This window comes from Harpia harpyja, chromosome 12 (assembly GCF_026419915.1).
Source record: "Harpia harpyja isolate bHarHar1 chromosome 12, bHarHar1 primary haplotype, whole genome shotgun sequence".
In the NCBI taxonomy this organism is placed as follows: Eukaryota; Metazoa; Chordata; class Aves; order Accipitriformes; family Accipitridae; genus Harpia; species Harpia harpyja.
In genome coordinates this window covers 19,544,096-19,564,149 of record NC_068951.1, presented here as the reverse complement: position 1 = coordinate 19,564,149, position 20,054 = coordinate 19,544,096, and the positions used below count along the sequence as shown (strand labels likewise).

At 45.4% G+C, this 20,054-nt stretch overlaps 1 protein-coding gene across 2 annotated transcripts in view; it reads left to right on the top strand.

Annotated features, from left to right (window-relative positions):
* Positions 1-19,093, top strand: part of ARHGEF4 (Rho guanine nucleotide exchange factor 4) — a 189,948-nt gene extending 170,855 nt beyond the window's left edge. For both annotated transcript variants that reach the window (XM_052803778.1, XM_052803779.1), the window contains 9 exons: positions 6,434-6,613; positions 9,288-9,482; positions 10,533-10,712; positions 11,302-11,534; positions 12,892-13,021; positions 13,947-14,078; positions 15,132-15,375; positions 16,096-16,173; positions 17,448-19,093. In XM_052803778.1, the coding sequence (XP_052659738.1) occupies positions 6,434-6,613; positions 9,288-9,482; positions 10,533-10,712; positions 11,302-11,534; positions 12,892-13,021; positions 13,947-14,078; positions 15,132-15,375; positions 16,096-16,173; positions 17,448-17,605 (1,530 nt within the window). In that variant the 3' untranslated portion in view covers positions 17,606-19,093. The remainder of the gene's footprint in view (positions 1-6,433; positions 6,614-9,287; positions 9,483-10,532; positions 10,713-11,301; positions 11,535-12,891; positions 13,022-13,946; positions 14,079-15,131; positions 15,376-16,095; positions 16,174-17,447) is intronic.
* Positions 19,094-20,054: the final 961 nt, after the last annotated feature.

Genomic DNA, 20,054 nt, shown 5'->3' with positions numbered 1-20,054 from the left:
ACAGAAAAATGAGCACTGAGCATGGTGATCATTAAACACTTCTCAGCGTTTGTGTCTGCTCCCCCCCCCCCAGTATATGAGCACAGACTGAAGTGGTGCAGGGAGGAGACCCCGCAGAGCCTGTCAGCCTGCAGTCATGGAGGTGTTTCAAGTGCGGCTGTACTAAATTAGCTGAGACAATCCAAAGCGTATATAAAGTATTTTTTTACTCTTTCTTTCTTGCTTTATTCCATATTGATCATACCTCCCTACAAACATGGTGTTTGGTGTTAGTTAATTAAATCCTGGCCTGTATTTCAGGTGTATTTTTAGTTACCCCTTTGCATGAGAACTGTCTGTGGTAGTGGTTTGTCTGCCTGCCTGTGCCTCTTTGGCCAGGCTGGTGATCTTTTATAGATTTTATAGCAAGTTGTGACTTTCTATATTTGGCAAATCATATTCACAGTATGGCTGTTGTTGAATAGAGAAAATTTAAGATGTTAATATTAGTGGATAGATGAAGATACCAGCTGAGGATTCACTAGTCAGCCCCATGGCTTTCAGTGACTCCAAGAAGAACCATGGCTCTGTCCCCTTCTGAGCTGGGTTTATCAACCCTAACATGCTGTTAACGCTAGGTCAGGCTTGGTCTCTTGTGTTCTCATTAAGATACTGAGATCTGACAGCTTGGTACTGTACGGTATTAATGCCTTCACATCATCAGTGCTTTCAGTGTGATCATCAAAATGCTACAAAGCAGTCTGTCTCTGGTCACAGTCGTGGCGTGTGCACCAGCTACCACATCATACTCAGAGCACTGATTCAGAGTGGCATATTTAAGCACACAGCAAAGGTATTTCATCTCAGGAAGAGCCATGTTCTTTATGTGCTGGTCACAATTTGTATGTTGAAAAGCCCACTGAATGCCAGTCTTCCCAAAGATTTATTAGCATATGCCTATTTCCTGAGCAACAGCCATCCCTTACCCACAGGGATGCATAACTCAGCATGGTATGGCAGCAGTTCCGGCATGACCTGGTGGTAGGCCTTACCTAAGTGCAGGTGACTCCCCAGTGCTCTGTGTGAGACTGGCATATTTAATTGGCTCCTCTCTATAGGGGCGGCCAGATGCTCAGCTCCAGCTACCCCATCACCCTGCTACTGCTCTTATCTTCCTGCAGAAGGGAGGAGCTGGGCTCAGCTTGTGGTCCACACAGTCACTAGTCACTGAAGTCAGACTGCTAAAGCAAATGGATGGGTTGTGCACAGACAGATTGCTCAAAGCAGCAGCAGAGCTGTTTTCTGAGAGTAGCTAATATCTGCTGTCATCCACAGCCCAGCTGTTATTTGTAACTGAAGTCCAATAGCTGATTTTGGAAAAATATACACTTTTACATCCACTTTCTTCCCTACTCTTGTCATCACTACTTTATGTTAGAAAGCTAAACCCTCCAACTTTCTAGAAGCCCGACAAGTCCTACAAGTCTTTCAAAAATATGAATAAAGGGTTTATTCATAATGCTGAGTACGCTTCAAGCTTGTTAAACTATATGCAACATGCCTGTTAAGTGAACCATGCGTAAAAAGCATAGAATCATAGAATCATTTAGGTTGGAAAGGACCTTTAAGATCATCAAGTCTAGCTGTTAACCTAGCACTGCCAAGTCCACCACTAAACCATGTCCCTAAGCACCACATCTACACATCTTTTAAATACCTCCAGGGATGGTGACTCCACCACTTCCCTGGGCAGCCTGTTCCAATGCTTGACAACCCTTTCGGTGAAGAAATTTTTCCTAATATCCAATCTAAACCTTCCCTGGCCCAACTTGAGGCCATTTTCTCGTGTTCTGTCGCTTGTTACTTGGAGAAGAGACCGACCCCCACCTCACTACAACCTCCTTTCAGGTAGTTGTAGAGAGCGATAAGGTCTCCCCTCAGCCTCTTCTCCAGGCTAAACAACCCCAGTTCCCTCAGCCGCTCCTCATAAGACTTGTGCTCCAGGCCCCTCACCAACTTGGTTGCCCTTCTCTGGACACGCTCCAGCACCTCAATGTCTTTCCTGTAGTGAGGGGCCCAAAACTGAACACAGTACTCCAGGTGTGGCCTCACCAGTGTCGAGTACAGGGCAACAATCACTTCCCTGCTCCTGCTGGACACACTATTTCTGATGCAGGCCAGGATGCTGTTGGCCTTCTTGGCCACCTGGGCACACTGATGGCTCACATTCAGCTGGCTGTCAACCAGCACCCCCAGATGTTTTTCTGCCAGGCAGCTTTCCAGCCACTCTTCCCCAAGGCTGGAGCGCTGCATGGGGCTGCTGTGACCCAAGTGCAGGACCCAGCACTTGGCCTTGTTGAACCTCATACAATTGGCCTTGGCCCATTGATTCAGCCTGCCCAGATCCCTCTGTAGAGCCTTCCTACCCTCAAGCAGATCAATGCTCCTGCCCAACTTGGTGTCATCAGCAAACTTACTGAGGGTGCCCTTGATCCCCTCGTCTAGATCACTGATAAAGTTATTAAACAGAACTGGCCCCAGTACTGAGCCCCGGGGAACACCACTTGTCACCAGCTGCCAACTGGATTTAACTCCATTCACCACTGCTTTTTGGGCCTGGCCATCCAGCCAGTTTTTTACCCAGGGAAGAGTACGCCCATCTAAGCCATGAGCAGCCAGTTCTGCAGAAGAATGCTGTGGGAAACAGTGTCAAAGGCTTTACTAAAGTCCAGGTAGACAACATTGACAGCCTTTCCCTCATCCACTAAGCAAGTCACCTTGTCATAGAAGGAGATCAGGTTAGTCAAGCAGGACCTGCCTTTCATAAACCCATGCTGACTGGGCCTGATTGCCTGGTTGTCTTGTACATGCCATGTGAGCGCACTCAAGATGATCTGCTCCATAACATTACTCAGTACCGAGGGCAGACTGACAGGCCTGTAGTTCCCTGGATCCTCCTTCCGGCCCTTCTTGTAGATGGGCATCACATTTGCTAACCTCCAGTCAACTGGGACCTCCCCAGTTAGCCAGGACTGCTGATAAATGATGGAAAGTGGCTTAGTAAGCACTTCTGCCAGCTCCCTCAGTACTCTTGGGTGGATCCCATCCAGCCCCATACACTTGTGTGTGTCTCAGTGGTGTAGCAGGTTGCTAACCATTTCCCATTGGATTATGGGACTTCATTCTACTCCTCTTCCCTGTCTTCCAGCTCAGGGGACTGGGTACCCAGACAATAACTGGTCTTATTATTAAAGACTGAGGCAAAGAAGGCATTAAGTACCTCAGCCTTTTCCTCATCCTTTGTCACTATTATTTCCCCCCACATCCAATAAAGGATGGAGATTCTCCTTAGCCTTCCTTTTGTTGCAAATGTATTTATAGAAACATTTTTTACTGTCTTTTAGTAGCCAGATTAGCTGGGCTTTGGCCCTTCTAATTTTCTCCCTGCGTGACCCATGACATCCTTGTAGTCCTCCTGAGTTGCCTGCCCCTTCTTCCAAAGGTCATAAACTCTCTTTTTTTCCCTGAGTTCCAGCCAAAGCTCTCTGTTCAGCCAGGCTGGTGTTCTCTGCTGCCTCGCCTCTCAGCACTATGGGGACAGCCTGCTCCTGCGCCTTTAAGATTTCCTTCTTGAAGAATGTCCAGCCTTCCTGGACACCTTTGCCCTTCAGGACTGCCTCCCAAGGGACCTTGTCAACCAGGCTCCCAAACAGGCCAAAATCTGCCCTCCAGAAGTCCAAGGTGGCAGTTCTGCTAACCCTCCTCCTTACTTCTCTGAGAATTGAAAACTGTCATTTCGTGATCGCTGTGCTCAAGAAGGCCTCAACTGCCACATTGCCCACAAGTCTTTCTCTGTTTGCAAACAACAGGTCCAGTGGGGTGCCTTCCCTAGTTGGCTCCCTCACCAACTGTGTCAGGAAGTTATCTTCCACACACTCCAGGAACCTCCTGGACTGTTTCCTCTCCGCTGTATTGTATTTCCAGCTGACGTCTGGTTAAGTTGAAGTCCCCCACGAGAACAAGGGCTAGCAATTGTGAGACTTCTCCCAGCTGCTTACAGAATATTTTGTCTGCCTTTTCATCCTGGTTGGGCAGTCTATGACAGACTCCCACCATGACATCTGCCTTGTTGGCCTTCCCCCGATTCTTACACATAATAAGTCAACCCTATCATCACCGTCATCAAGCTCTAGACAGTCAAAACACTCCCTAACATACAGGGCTACCCCACCGCCTCTCCTTCCCTGCCTATGCCTTCTGAAGAGTTTATAGCAATACACTGCAGCACTGCAGTTGTGAGTCCTCACACCATGTTTCCGTGATGGCAACTATATTGTTTTCCCGCTGCACAATGACTTCCAGCTCCTCCTGTTTGTTGCCCATGCTGCATGCATTGGTGTAGATGCACTTCAGTTAGGCTATTGATCCCACCACCTTTTTGGGGGGAGAAGCTCTAATTCCTATGTGATGATTCTCAGGCACTTTCATGGTTTCTAACACATCAATAACCCTTGTCTTTGCTGTTGCATGGCTCTCCATCCCCTACCTCCACTGAGATACACATAGCATCACTCCACTGCATCACACATAGCTCTAACAGCTGTATGCATTAATTGTCAAGCCCAAATATCCTTTCCCTCCACAGCTCGTTTGGACGAATACCCGCCATTTGACTGTAGCTGCCTCTGCTGTATGATGACGTTTGGTTTTCTGAGACTAATGATACTACTCCTCTACTTGCCTTGTGATCAGAGCCTGTCCTTCCTATAGGAGCTTTGACTAGTAAGACACCGTTTAAGACCCTTGGATTATTTTTCCATCATGCCACTGGCTGGCTGTATGACAGCAGCATGTCCCTTACATTCCCTGCTTGCTGGGCCTCACCGCAGCGACTGCTCGCCTCTGTGAAGAGCAGAAACCTGCAGTAAGGATGCACCCAGCCCTGTGGTGGTGCAGCGGAGGGCAGCTGAGAAAAGGCAGTGTGTGGAGCACCAACATGCTGGCTATGTAGATAAGTGGGAACCTCTCATCCTCTCCTTCCCCACCATCCTGTTATTTTTGTCAGAATGGAAACACTGCATTAAGCTGTTTCTGGTTCAGTGAAGGGGCATTTGCTATCCAAAGGCAGACTGTATTTGAATTTTCTTTCAAATGCCTTGTTAACTCTCTCCTGATTTACTGTATGCACAATTATCCTGACGTTCTTTTACAACATGCATCTTTCTCCGGGGAGAGGCAAAAAGTGACCCAGAGCAGTAGATAACTAACCATGTGACCGAACAATCTAAGGTGCCCAGCATGGATGACACATGCATTATGTGGCTGTGGTGATACTGCTGCAATGCTGTGAGATACACCGTGGGTTTTGTACAGGTTTTCTCTTTCTCCCTTGCGCCTCATAGAGTGCTCTTTCCGTTGTCTTCCCAGAATTTGTCATTGCACCATTTTCCTGGAGAAAAATAGGGTTTCACTGCCACTCCAGAATGGCTGAGTAAGTCCTTTTTAGCAGGACTCCAGTATACACTCTGCCTTCTTGGGGAAATCCTTGGCATTCAGACAGCGTCATTCATGCTCAGGCCCCAAGAAGTCTGTGCATGTAGTCTGTAGTTGAAATTCAAAGGAGACTCTGACATGATAAACCTGTGGGCATCAGACAGGCACTCCTGTTGTAGTGGCCAGTAGGACCAGCTTACAAATAGACCAGTGCAACAGGTCCCAAGTGTTACTTAACTACACCAAAGCTAAGGTTTGAATGGTTGAGAATGGTACCAGGCATGTATAGACACAACCATCACTGTGTTATACAGCCTCTAGCCATGTGGGTTGTTTTTGTTTGGTTTGGTTTGGTTTTTTCAATTGTTGGGTGTCCTTTTTTCCCTAGAGTAGGCCCTCTATGGGACAAGTCAATAACCGCTGTCCCTCAGTATAATTACTTAAAACTCTCCAGGAGACTTATTTTAAGCAGCTTAAGTACTAAGTTTAACCACCTTAAAGACTTAAGGCTCTATCCATCCCAGACTAGCTCTGAGGCCTCAGAATACTTTCTGCTCTGAAGTATGTCTCTGAACATTGATGCTCAAGGTTTTATTTCAAGGCTTTCCAAAGCAGGGCTGCACTGGCAGCACAAGAGCATCCTCCACCACCAAGGTACCACTGAGCCTTGTTTGCTGGCTGAGGCAGAGTCACCACTAAGAAATTCCAGAGCATCAAATTTATGTTCTTTATAGTACTAAACATACTGTGTCCAAGTGATTCTGGATAAATGCTATTGAGAGCAAGGTCAGTTGAAGCAACTGCCAGACTAGCACCATCTCCTTTTCACATTGCTTATGGGGAGTAAACAGTTATCAACACTTGTTTGGCTCAGCAGCAATGGTGCCAAAGCTGCAACCACGTTGGCAGATTGCGCTGCTTTCTTGGAGGGAGCTGACAGTTTGAATTGCGTTGTCCACAGCTCATCAGTGATGGCAGTGTGGTGTATGCAGAAGCCCTCTGGGACCACGTCACGATGGATGACCAAGAGCTGGGATTCAAGGCCGGCGATGTCATTGAAGTAATGGATGCTGCCAACAAGGAGTGGTGGTGGGGGAGGATTCTGGACAGCGAAGGCTGGTTTCCAGCCAGCTTTGTACGGGTAAGAGCTTGAAGTTTCTTTATGCTTCTCCATTAGCACCAAGTGCTTGTTCTTTTTCTCCAGGTTTAGTGTTCTGTAGTGACTCCGCAGCACTTTCACTGCTAGAGATAGTTGGTTCAACATGTCTTGTTACTATTCCTCTACGCATGGCTATGGTACATCAGGCTCTCTTGGCTGAGCTGCCACCAGTGTGGAGAAGTTCCTCTTTACATGAGTAAATCAGGGTAAGAGGTGGTTCAGTTCCAGACTCAGGAGCTAAGCTGAGCTGTGCCAGCTGGGGAGCTGCCTTGCATGGTGCCTTGCAGACTGGGCTCCTGCTTACCCATATGTATATTGGCTAATTTGTGCCCAAGCACACAGCATCCCCTTCAGGAGCAAGCGACAAATACTCTCCTAGAAGAATTGCAGATGCAGCTGGCAGAGGTCTTCAATCTAGTGTCCACTTCAGACAGTATGGATGAGCACGGCACCAAATTTAGCTTTCTCCATCTGGAGCTGGGTCCAGTGCAATGCCACGTCCCAAAGTATGCAACCACCTGACTCATGCATGCACCTTCTCTTAGCCCTGGAGTTTTAAAATCGTCAGGCTGCTGGGCTACCACACAGCACTGTATTCCAGGCATTTAAAAATGGAGGAGAAAAACACAAAAAATGTCTTGGAGGTCATGTGGGATGACTGATGAAGGGAGATATGAAACACTTGATGCTTGTGGGCCAAGGCTCTCCTAGCTACAAAGACCATATAGAAATAGCTATATAGAACAGACCAGACAGTCCCAGCTGTATATTGCAGAGGTTGGATTACTTTCCAACAGAGCATTCTGAAACACATCTGAATTCTCTGTGCAACTGAGGGGTAGAACACTCCTTTCCTGCTGTGAGGAGAAAGGCTTTTTTCCTTTCTTTGGGCTGTGACTGTTGGTGTGGATGCCTGACTCTGCTTTCACTGCTTCAGGGCGGGCTCCTCAGTACTGCAAAGGCAATTAGGTGCCAAAGGGCAGAGATTCTCAGCCCTTTAGCTCTTTATCCGGGTCACTTCAGATCACAAGTGTCCCAAAACCAGGTGAAGCATGAAAGGAGGTGATCCGGTGTCTGTAGCAAAAGTCCTTGGAGAAGTGGGGCAGATAGTGCTATAAAAGTTTTGAAATGCTTTGTTACAGATTGCAGGAGACAGTCTCAGCTGGGTAACCATTACAAATGGTGGATATTTTTGCAAGTAAGATTACTAGGACCAAACTCCCAGCACTGGTGGGGACAGAACTTCTTTTTCACAGTCAAAACACAGGCCTTTTTTTCTTTCATGTTACTGAGAAGTTAAATTGTTGTTCTGGCTGGCAATAAACCTGTGATAATATTTCAGGGGAAAGCAGACTAGTGCTAGCCATTAGGGATGCAGAGTAACAACTTCTTTTAGCAGAGTAATTGCAACACTAACTCAAACATCTGAGTGAAGATTTCGTGCTAATTATCACTTGGTCTCAAGCTTACTGCTGGGAAGGCTGGTATGTTTGGGGACTTGGATAAATCTGCAGGTCTCTTAGTTACTCCACACAAGTTTCAGGCCAAGGTCTGAGTTTAGGACTAGCCAATGTTGGTCTGCTCACAGTGAAGGAAAACCAGGATTGCACATCTTGAGGGCTTCACCAGCTGTTAACAGTGAGTAAATGTAATCTACGCCTATGCTGACAAGGGATGGGTATGCACAATCTTTTGTACGTAGATATATCTGTATCAAGTGGCAAGTAATCCTGCCTAGAAGAAACTACATTAAAAGTTTAAAGCAGTTCTGTATAATTATACTAAAAATGCCTATAGTTATGCATGTTCCTACTTCAGCGTTTTTCACTTCTCTGTGCTGGGATTGATCATTTGAGTTGTGTACAAAATATTCCCATGAGCACTCTGAGAGCTACAATACTACTGCATAAAAGAAAGCTCGTAAGTGAAATGCACCAATTGCCTGCTATTAACTAAGGTCCTTTGCTACTGTTGCAATATAGAGTCTGTAGGAGGGTGTGTCTACAGAACGCGGGTGTTTTTCTCTGCTCATGCTCTGCTGCCATCTGATGGGCACTATGAAGGAACCATGACTTTCACACACAGCCGTGTAATGTAATGCCATTCCTTACCATGCTATATGCCTACTGACAACTGTTATCTGCTTTTATATTAACAATAGATTCTCTTTAAATAATCGTGGGGAAGCAGATACTGAGAGGCCATCTGTTATTTATAGTATGAGAACAACAATAAAGGTATATTAAAAAGCAACTATTTCCTGATTTTCCCCCTCCCTCCCTAAGCACCCCCTCACAAGTACCTACGCAGATTTCACTTGATAAACCATTTTTGTCCTGGATTTGTATGTATTCTTCCTGGAGGACTCCATATAATTCCTGTCACTTCTGTCCATAAGAGATGCCTGCCTAAAACCACGCATGTCATACACTGGGAACAGCTTTCAGGTGGCTTGAAAGTACCCTCCCAAAACTGACGATCTGGCCATAGCCTCCCCAAGGGGGAAATGTGTTTACAGGTAATATACACATAGCAGCCCTCTTCACTCGTTATCCTAGCTCAATCTTTGTCTGCCATTCAGTCAACTGTCCCAAACTTCCTTGAGAGAGTTGTGTTTAGCAATACAAACAGTGAACATCTTGTGTGTCTGGCACAGCTGCGAGTAAACCAGGATGAACCCATGGAAGATTATCCCCTGAAGGTAGAGGGTGGCAAAGAGGACGACTCTAGCAGTGGCACCCGCCGCTTTGGGATGGGGCAGACCACCAAAGACCAAATGAGGACCAACGTCATCAATGAGATCATAAGCACAGAGAGAGACTACATCAAGCATCTGAAAGACATTTGTGAGGTAAATAATTGTGAATTTGAAAATTTGTGAATAAAGGGGAAGTGAATGTAAGAACTTTTTTGAAGAATAATACTGTCCCATTCTTGCCCAGAGAGTGACCCTAAGCAGCTAACTTTTCTTTTCTGAAAATGAGACTGTATTTCCGTCAGAGCCTGCTCTGCTAAATCGCGTTGCATGCTCAGAAAACAGAGGACAATTCATTACAGCAATATCCCAAATGCCTCTGTGTTTGAAGCACCCAGTTGGGCTCTGATTAAATTGAATTAACTGAATCTCCCAAGCCAGAGAAAAGTAAATGTCTAGCATTGCTGTCCTCTTTAATATATGTTCTGAGGTAATACAGTCAGCAACTTCAGCCTTCAGGCAAGGCATGCTCAGATCAAAACAACTGGGGGATGTTCAGCCAATTAGGTCTTTCACTTGCAAATATGCTGAATATTGCAACACCTCTTCTAAAACAGACATGCTGTCACATACATTGGGGTAAATGAAGGTAATTGGTAAGAGTTTTGCAGGAACACACTTCTTCACTGAAATGACACAAAAATGTAGTGTCTTCCAGGAGAGCCAGCTGGGACAAAGCAGTACACACCAAACAAGCCTTTCCTCCTGCAGTGGCCCCCCATGTCCTTTGTACACTCCTTCTCCCTTGAGTCTACCAGGCATTTCCTAACACAAGCATCCAAACCAGATCAGCAACTGGATTTAATTGGCCTAAATCTATCAGTGGATCAGTGCTGGGGTCACTACACCCTGTAGTCTGCAGACAGATAAAGGTGTTTTTAACAGGAGAGAAAGCTGCTCTGGGACTCCTTCAAGTGTGGATTACAGTATCATTTAAAGCAGTGATGTAACTGCGGCTTGGCTTCCATTTCTACCATGTTTTGGGTGATACTAGAGGAAATAATAGTTAAAACATGGATGCACCTATGCAGGAAGGGGGTACAGGAACCTGGTGTATTACTGACTACAGTCCATGGGGTTTTCTGTTGATAACCAAAGCCCACAGAGCAAATGCCCAAGAAGCTTTCCAATTTGGTTTCCTCCTAGGGTTACATTAAGCAGTGCCGCAAAAGAGCTGACATGTTTACAGAAGAACAGCTGAAGACAATCTTTGGGAATATTGAGGACATCTACAGGTGCCAGAAGAAATTTGTTAAAGCACTAGAGAAGAAATTCAACAAAGACCACCCACATTTGAGTGAGGTTGGCTCATGCTTCTTGGAATATGTAAGTAAATTTGACTTCATGGGAAAGGGGTAGCTGAGCATGGATTAAGCCAGAGGATTTAGTAATTGATCTGACAGAAGTGAAGCTCAGTTTGAAAAAACTAACCCAACCACATTAAATGCCCGCCCCCCTTCAACCACTACCCACCTCCCAACTAAACATCCTCTAGCTGTTGTGGCTGTGGAAAGAATATTTTCAAAGCACCTCAGCTTCTGAGCACTATACTCCCTGCCACACCATGCTAATTTATGCAAAAATGTAGGAAGATTCCAGAACCTCGATCTGGACCTGAGTTTACAGCTATGGTATTTTCAGGTCAGTGCAGGATCAGCAACAGCTGATCCAGTCATTGAAAACATTCAGCTGAGCACAGGCCAGAACACATGGAAATGTCTCAGTCTCTCAGATAAGCTGCAGATGCTGTAACTTGTAATGTACCCCACCCATCCCCAACTTTAGGTCGCTGGGCTTCAAAGTCTGGGGAGAATACAAATTACCAAACAGGACCTACACAGGGAACAAAGAGCAGTTTGAGCCAGGCCATCACCCTAAAGAACATGGACAGTAAATCCCTTCATTTCCCTTGCAGCAAACAGAGTTTCAGATATACTCTGAATACTGCAACAACCACCCCAATGCCTGCATGGAGCTGTCCCGCCTCACCAAAGTTAACAAGTACGTCTACTTCTTTGAAGCCTGCCGCCTGCTGCAGAAGATGATTGACATCTCTCTGGATGGGTTTTTGCTGACTCCTGTGCAGAAAATCTGCAAATATCCACTGCAACTTGCTGAACTGCTCAAATACACCAACCCCCAACACAGGTAAGGTCAGCATGGTGGGGAGGGAAGGAGTGAGACTGGTCTCATGGAAATAGACTAATGCAGAATCGTGTATTGAGGGCAGCTTGCCAAGCGCAGCTGATACCGTGATTCTTCTGTGTTACCTCGTAGTAACCAGGGAAAAAAAAGTATTTTTCTACCAAATACATCATTTTCCACTACAGTAGCACTGGCCTTTCCTGTCTGTTACAGATCTGGAGGTCCAAGGTCCACCTTATAATGGTACTTTTCTATTTTATTTGGCCCACGTATGTGTGATACCAGCACATACATACTTTGGAGTTAAATGTTTCCAGTAGTGGTATTGAAAACTTTGCCTCCAAAAGCACTGGTTGAATATACCCAAAAATGTCCATGTAACTGCACCACAGCATATCAGGGCTGAGTGGTAGTCATGAATTTTGCCCAGTGCTTCCCCAGTGGGAAGTCGTGGCCTACAGCAGTCAAGCCATGCACACTCAGTGCCTCTTCAGCACTAGCTTAAAAGCATCCAAATCCCTTGCTCAGTTTCAGGGTGAAGGCACTGCTCTCAGCTCAAGGAACTATGTCACTTAAAGCATCTGAAATAATTAGCTACAGAAATAAAACATGAAAAATCTGTATCAAAGTGTTGATATTGGTCTGTTGTGGCTTAATTTTACCTTCCTAATTACAGAATGGTTTTAAGCTGTCTTATTAAATCTATAAGCATGTTGTTCTGAAGCTGACCTCTTAGCAGAAAGCTCCTTAATGCAGTACACAGATGTTTTGAAAATCGTGTTAGAGACAAGTTGTGCAGAACAGCTCCTTCCCAGCTACTCTAAACTCAGCAGAAGTAGCTGGTGGCAGCAGATGGTGCATGGGGGAGGGTAGATCAGCTTCTGTCCTACCCTTCCAGATAAACCATCAGCTCCTATTTGAAATTAAGCCAATTATTGCTGAACTGCCTTATTTGCGCATGACAGAATCAGTCCCTGTATGAAAACAGTGGCATTATGAATATAATGTATTATGTTGTGGAAAAACCACGAGGCTTGGAAAGCCCTGGAGATTCTTCCAGCAACTTGTATTTACACATCTGTGGCTGAATTTGATTGCTTACCCCCTTCCCTTCCACAAACTGGGCCTGGATTTGTTACAAGACTATAATCTGTGCCTCAAAACCAGGATGCATCTGAAAAGCGACCCACAGAAACATGTACCTCCGATTTCCAGTATAAACCAGCTGGGATAGAACTGCAAGTGGAACTCCTGTTTTCTGCTCTCCAGCTCTAGGCCATGCTAGACTGCACTCCTTTGGAGTGTAGGTACAATAAGCACGTGTCGTTTTGTCATACTTAACACCTCTGTCCTACTCTAGGGATTTTAAAGATGTCGAAGCTGCCTTAAATGCCATGAAGAACGTTGCTCGGCTCATCAATGAGAGAAAGCGGCGACTGGAGAACATTGACAAAATTGCTCAGTGGCAGAGTTCAATAGAAGACTGGGAGGTAGAGAGACTTACTTTCCCCATGAATTGAATGTTCTGTGTTGCCCCTCTTCTCCCCCTCCGAGAGCTTTGGCCTACAGCAAGATCTTCATAAGGATTACTATCTAGCCCTACATCAGTTCTGTTGCCCCTCTTTGTGTGGGTTTGTTGTTTGTTTTTTTTAATTTAAACAGATGCCATCTTTTAGTACAATTGAAAAGATCTAGCACATAACCCAGCTAGACCAGCTGCCTTTGCATGTTCCCTTGGATTTTTGCTTCCCCATTTTCCTTGGAGAATAAAATTAACATGTAGGTTAGTGAAATCCCATTATTTTCCTATTGTCCCCCATTTTATCTTGAGTGATTTCAAACTCTCAAGATGAGCAGAATTGCCTCTTAATGCTTAATAAGCCACATTATTCCTGCAGAAAGGCAAGCACCGATATAGCGACAAAGGAAGCCAAGGTTCCCTGTAGACTCATAAAAAAAAAATTGCTAAAGAAAAGAAACAAAACTACTAATTTTCTAAAAAACAAACAAACCAACCAACCCCAGGCAAAAACACCAGACCGTCTCTCTCCTAAAGGATGTCAGGCTAAATTCTCAGCTCTCTGCTTATGTGCTGCCTTTAATGTCAGGGATGGATCAGCTGCCCTGAACAGACTCCCTGGAAAAGGAGATTTTTTTCATTTAACACACTATTGTTCTAATCAAATTCAGTTCCCATTCCCTAGGTGCCAAGGACACAGTATCTCCCTGATGTGACAAGGACTGTCCTCCAGCACAGAGGCTCCCTCTCATTCCCAGAAGAGAGTTTTGTCAGCAGGAATTCAGGCCACATAGGCCCCTCAGCCAAGCTGAGGTTCTCCTATGAGACTATGGGCTTATTTCTTCTCCCCTGTTTTCAGATGGCTGAGACCAACCTGTTCTTTGTGCTGTTCTCAGGGTGAAGATGTCCTAGTCAGAAGCTCAGAACTCATCTATTCTGGGGAATTAACCAAAATCTCCCACCCTCAAGCCAAGAGCCAACAGAGGATGTTCTTCCTCTTTGATCACCAGCTTGTCTGCTGCAAGAAGGTAACCTCACTAGCCAGGCCTAACTGCTATCTATTACAATGCTAAAGAATTTGAGTGAACTCCCTCTCTACCCCTTTGTTTCCTTAATACTTACTGGCGTCATATGGGCTTTGGGCACAGAGATTTTTATGTGCATTCATTGCAGTGTTTCTTTTCTCTGACATCCTGGTGTGGTCTGTGCACCTGACCACAGCAATAAGCTACAGGAACTAACTACTGACCTAATTCTTAAAGCAAGAGAGGAAGGCATTGTGCTGCTGCTGGGCTTAGTGTATGGGTTTATTTTATACAACTCAAGTATGACCATTGTCAACCATTTTCTTTTAAATGTTTTTTTCAACTGCACTTCCACATGAGATTAATAGCATATTCAGAAAGTAACTGCAGCTTTCACGAAGAGCTGCGGGCCTTGACAGTCAATAAGACCATATTGACATCATATGTAAGTCTGTACGTACAGCCCATGCTATTTTTCATAACCTAAGTAATAAAAGAAATCTTCCTTTGTAGAGCAAATGAAAGGTATCTTCCATTGGAGTTTCAGAACTGAACATGCCAAATTTTTTTTGCATAATCCATGGCATACAGGTAGCTCCAGGTAACTTAGGTATGAGACCCTCACTGTTTTACCACTGCTCTCGGATTTACTGTTCATTGTCAACACAAAAAACAAAAGGCAATTAGCATTTTTATGGCTTTCTAACTGGGACTGTAGGATTCAAATACTGTTTTCTGACACGGGCTTAATGAGTATTTGGGATCATGTGTCATTACACAAGCTTGCTTCTCATTCAGAGCTCTTCAGGGCAGCTGATATCCCACAACAGTAGATGCCAGCCTATCCTGACTCCATCACTAGAAGAAACCATGTGATTCCCCTCACTGTCAACAGAAGCTTAGCACTCTGCAATTCCATAGATTCAAATCCAGTATCAATTTTTCTTACATGACTGTAATGACTGCCAAGAAGATTAAATATGCCATCATATCTAAGGAAGGGACAGGACAGGAAACAGTAACATCTGTTATGAGTCTGTGTGATCTCTCTTACAGGACCTTCTGCGCCGGGACATCTTGTATTATAAGAGTCGGATCAACATGGATGATATGGAAATAGTGGATGTAGAAGATGGGAAAGACAAGGACTTCAATCTCAGTGTGAAAAATGCATTTAAGTTGCACTGCCAAGACACTGAGGAAGTCCACTTATTCTGTGCAAAAAAGCCTGAGCAGAAACAGCGCTGGCTGAAGGCATTTGAGAATGAAAGGAGACAGGTTCAGCTCGACCAGGAGACAGGTATGGAAAGAGCAATGCTGTGAGACAGTGGGGTTTTGGTGTGTTTGTTTTTTCTTTTCTTTTTTTTCTTCTTTTTTTAACCACCAGCCAATTCATAGGAGTGAAAGGGCAGGGAAGACAGTCTATTCTCCAGGCCAGCTCAGGCTGCTGAATTGCACCTTCTGAATGAATCTGTGCAATTGAAGGAGGGAAAAAAAAAAAAAAAAAAAAAAGAAACCACCATGAGTAGACATTGTAGTATGTCCTCAGGGAGGTTGATGCATCTTTAATGAGTTCAGGCAGGGCTGACAAAATAGTCAATACATTACATACACCTTACATTATTTTGCAGTACAGCGTGAGTGCCCAACTTGGCAATATCTATACAAAACATTTTCAGTCAAGGGTTTTCATTGTTTTGTCTAAATCCTGCTTAATTCAGACTTGTGTGATTTAATGAGGTTTGAACCACAAGTGGTCTGGACTCAATTCTTCACCCAGCAAAGTGTGGGGGGAACAGCAGGCAGCAAACTTTGCATGAGAGGTAGGCAGAGTTGTGCAGCACAGCACAGGCTGGGGGGAGCAGTAAGTGCCCCTTCCAGCCTTGGGAGTAATTTCAGCTTGTGACTTCTCACCTCAGGTATTTCGCTACCCCTGTATTTCCCTTACTGTCTATGCCAGAGTCTTCCTATGAGATACAAAATGATTACCTGCTGCTAACAAACTTACTTTATCTTCAAGGTTTTTCAATCACAGAGGTGCAGAAAAAGCAGGCAATGCTGAATGCCAGCAAGCAGCACCATACTGGGAAGCCTAAGGGTAAGTCACACCTGAACATACAAATGCTGCCAGAACTGGGGGGGGGGAGGGGGGCAGGGGCAGGGGGAGCTTCTGTATTTACTATATGGGAGTATGTTAATGCCACTTCATTGAAACAACTCTTGAGGAGGCCAGATGGTGAGCTCTGATGTGACAATCTGCAGTATAGTTCCTGGCAGATTCAGATGGCTGGAGTCAGGAAACTATTCCTAACTACAGGAGAGCTGCTTTGCACCTGATGGCTGAGCACTATGCCAGAAACCACAGTTACATACAAGCCAGCAGCTTCTCTTCAAAGGCTAGGTCACAGCCTCTCCCTGGAAGCTAGGCTCTCCAACCAGCATGGCATTCCCTTTGTGAAAAGACATGACTAAGTTTTGCAGCATGCAAAGAGAGTCATAAAGTTCACCACAGCAGGGACTATTCCTGTGCAGTTGTGCCTGTGGAAGATGCTTTGGAACCTGCAATTTTGGCAGAGTGCCATGGGTAGGTACCATGCTCTTTAACAGAGCTGTTCATTAAACCTTTATGAGACAAGGAAGATCTACCAGCAGCCAGGGGAGTGCGAACTCAAGCACAGAAAGGAACATTGCTGTGCCCACAGCACTGTCAGCTGAAGATTCCTGCTACCCCATTTTGTGATACCACCACCCCCTTTACATCCAGAGGAAGAGATGTGACTTGCTTTCCTCTGGACCCACAGAGAGGCAACCACTTCCCCTTGGTGGTACCAGGCAGCAGTTAAATCCTAGCCAAGTCTCCAGGAAGAAAGCTTGGCTAAATTTCAAAGTCAGTCAGAAGTAATATTTGGCTGCAAGCAGAGGGAAGTTTGGAAGGAGGCCAGACCTCTCTAACAAAGCAAAGCCCTAGGGGCGAAGCAGGAGAGGAGACCCCAGAAGCCAGCCCTGTCCCCAGGCTAGGCACTGACCATTGCAACTCAGAAATCCAGTGCAGGAAGTTGTAACAGGCAACAGAGGCACATGCACATCAGCTGCTTCTCCCAAAACAACAAAAGGCACTAGTTAAGTTTGTCACTAATGATGAGCTACAGCTATTTAGCCCTGCTGTCATGTTGACAGAACGCCTGTCAGTTACGCTTCACATTTCTGGGACTTCCACAGCATCAAGTCTAATCCCGCAAAGCAGTGGCGAAACTAAGGGTAATCCTAAAACAAACCCAATTCACTCCCCTGCAGCTTTAACAGGGACTGGGCAGGGGCTGGGGAAGGGAGCTGCGCTCAACTAACATGCTTCCCACCTCCTTCTCATCACAGCTGTCACCAGGCCATACTATGACTTTCTGATGCGCCAGAAGCATCCCACCCTGCCTACTACACTCCCTCAGCAGCAAGTCTTCATGCTGGCAGAGCCCAAGCGCAAGCCCTCAAACTTCTGGCAGAACATCAGCAGGCTGACGCCCTTCCGGAAATAAGGGCAGCCCCATGTTTGTGCCTGAACCCCTTCTGAGAAAGCACTTTATCTGTCAGTCCTGGGAGGTGGAGCCCAGGTTCTTCCAATCCTTTGTTTACAGAGGATGGCACATGTGCTCCTGCCTTCCCTATTTATTTTGCAGACCAACTGACCACACTGGCTCTGAGGTGAGATGCTGTGTGTGTGCTTGCACACATGTGCATTTGTGCCAGTCCCATCAAGCCAGCCTTGCACAGTGCCCAAGAGGCAAACTTCCAGGAAGAGATCACAGGATGAGCCTGACATGTCTCATCTGAAAAGATTTTGCTTGTCAGCTGTACTTTGATTCACTCCTTCCTGCTGTGAACACTACTGCTGTCTGGCAGCTGTCAGAGAGGGGGTCGCAGCTGATACACCTGCCAGCTCTGTGTCCACTGACTTGCACAGAACAACAGTTCAGAGTCACTGACATGATACTTTTTTCCATGGAGGGATAAACCCTTCTGCTCTCTGCCCACCCCTACTCCCCACATTTCTCAGAGACATGATCCTCTTATACACATCTAATTCAGTTAGCCTTTGCAGGCACTCAAGACAACAGTGAGTATTGCACTGTGACCTTTTCCTTTCCTTTAGTTCCAACACCACTGATGAACTATCTAGTACATTAAACTGTGCCAATCAACCTGCAGCATGAGTAAAGTTCAAGAATCGCTCTAGTGGGTTTGAGTTACATGTTAGAGAAAAATGTGCCTAATTAATACTATACTCAGTTCCTTAGATTCTCGTCTCTGCATCATTCTGCCGTATTTCCTGGCCAATGAAAATGCTCATTGTTTGTAATGTGTTTATTTATGGTAAAAATCAGAACTGTGTATTTTGTAAGTCTGTAATTGTTCTTGTCAGATGTTAACTTGATGCCTGTCTTTTTTTTTTTTTTTTTAAGTAAGGTCAATATTTGCAAACCTAGCTCCCAGAAGTCAGAGTCTACAGTTGAACTCTGAAAGACTAAACCCATGACTGTTACGCAAACTTCCACAGGCCTTCATTTCAAGGGGTGTTATTGCAGGTTTTTGACACCTTTAAAAAAATGGAAAGCCACTTTAAAAAGGCCTAAATTTGGCATTAGGAGTCTCACTAAGTACCCAAGTTTCAAACTGTGGCCAAAAAGAATTAATTTAAAACTTGGTTAGCAAAAGGAAAGATTTGCCTTACCATAGTGAGAGTTAGAAGCCATACTGACTGAATTCCCTAGCTTAAGAGACATCCTGTGACACTGGAAGGAAGACACCTGCTCATTCCAACATGATGCTAGTGTGAGTGAGCACTAACTGTCTGCAGAGCTCAGAAATCCAGTGTTTGTTGATGCTGTAGCTGACCAAAGTCTGGTCATCCACAGATATCTGAATTCAGTAGCATGTACAAAGTCATTCTTGCACTATATCTTATCTTCCCCCCAGACCAGGGGCAACATTTAATTTCATAAAGAAACTTGTAAAAGTGACTTTCAGGCTGTGTTTGTCTCCAACATGTCTAGCTCTGTGAACTTGTTTCTCTTCAGAGTCACTGCAGAGATTCTGCTCTTGCAGCTCAAAAAGAGACCACTAATGAGTAGAAGCCATGCCAGGAGATTAACTCAAAGCCATCCTTTGGATGGAAGACTCGAGAAGCAGAGACCATACTGGAGATGTGCTGGTCACTTAGAACACTGATCAAGGTTAGCAAGTCACCAGCTCCCAAATTCCTGCTAGTTACTTAAATGGAGAACATGTCTAGGAAACATCAAAAAAGCTGCAGGGGGTGCTCAAGCCCACTTTGAGCAATATGGAATTAAAGAGGAACAGCAAGTGCCAAGAAGTAAGAAACATACTTGAAAGAGAACCCAGCTTCTCCTCCTGGGACCTGCCCACCTGCACAGCCTGCAGCCTGCTCCCCTGCCCCTCTTCCTGGGAAAACACACAACTCCACGCTCTTCTCCTAGGCAGAACCAGATGTGACATCACCATTCAGTATGGTCCTACAGAAAATGGTGACCAAAACCCAACAAAAACTTCCCTCTCATGCAGAAGCACAAGAGATGTCTGCCCAGGGAAGGTTTAGCACTTCCCCCCTCCCCCCCATGTCACCCCAAGCAACAGAGGAAAATGGGGCTTACCAAACTGGAAGCAGAGCCTTGAGATACTGCCTGACTGCCTCACAGTGACCTGAACCAGCACAAGCAGTTACAGGTCTGGTCTGTCATTTGTCAAAAATGCCTCTCTAATACCATGCAGCTGTTGGGAAAACCAACCAGTGGGACACTGCAGGAATGGCCTTCAAACACTGCACAAAACAGGCATGGTTCACTGAACTGGGGGGGCAGGGGGGGAAATAACCAACCAAAAAAGAAAAAAATCCAGCCCTCATTCGCACATTACATCTGCATTATCAGCCTTAACAGTGCTCAGCATTGCCTGGACTCACCCTCTGGT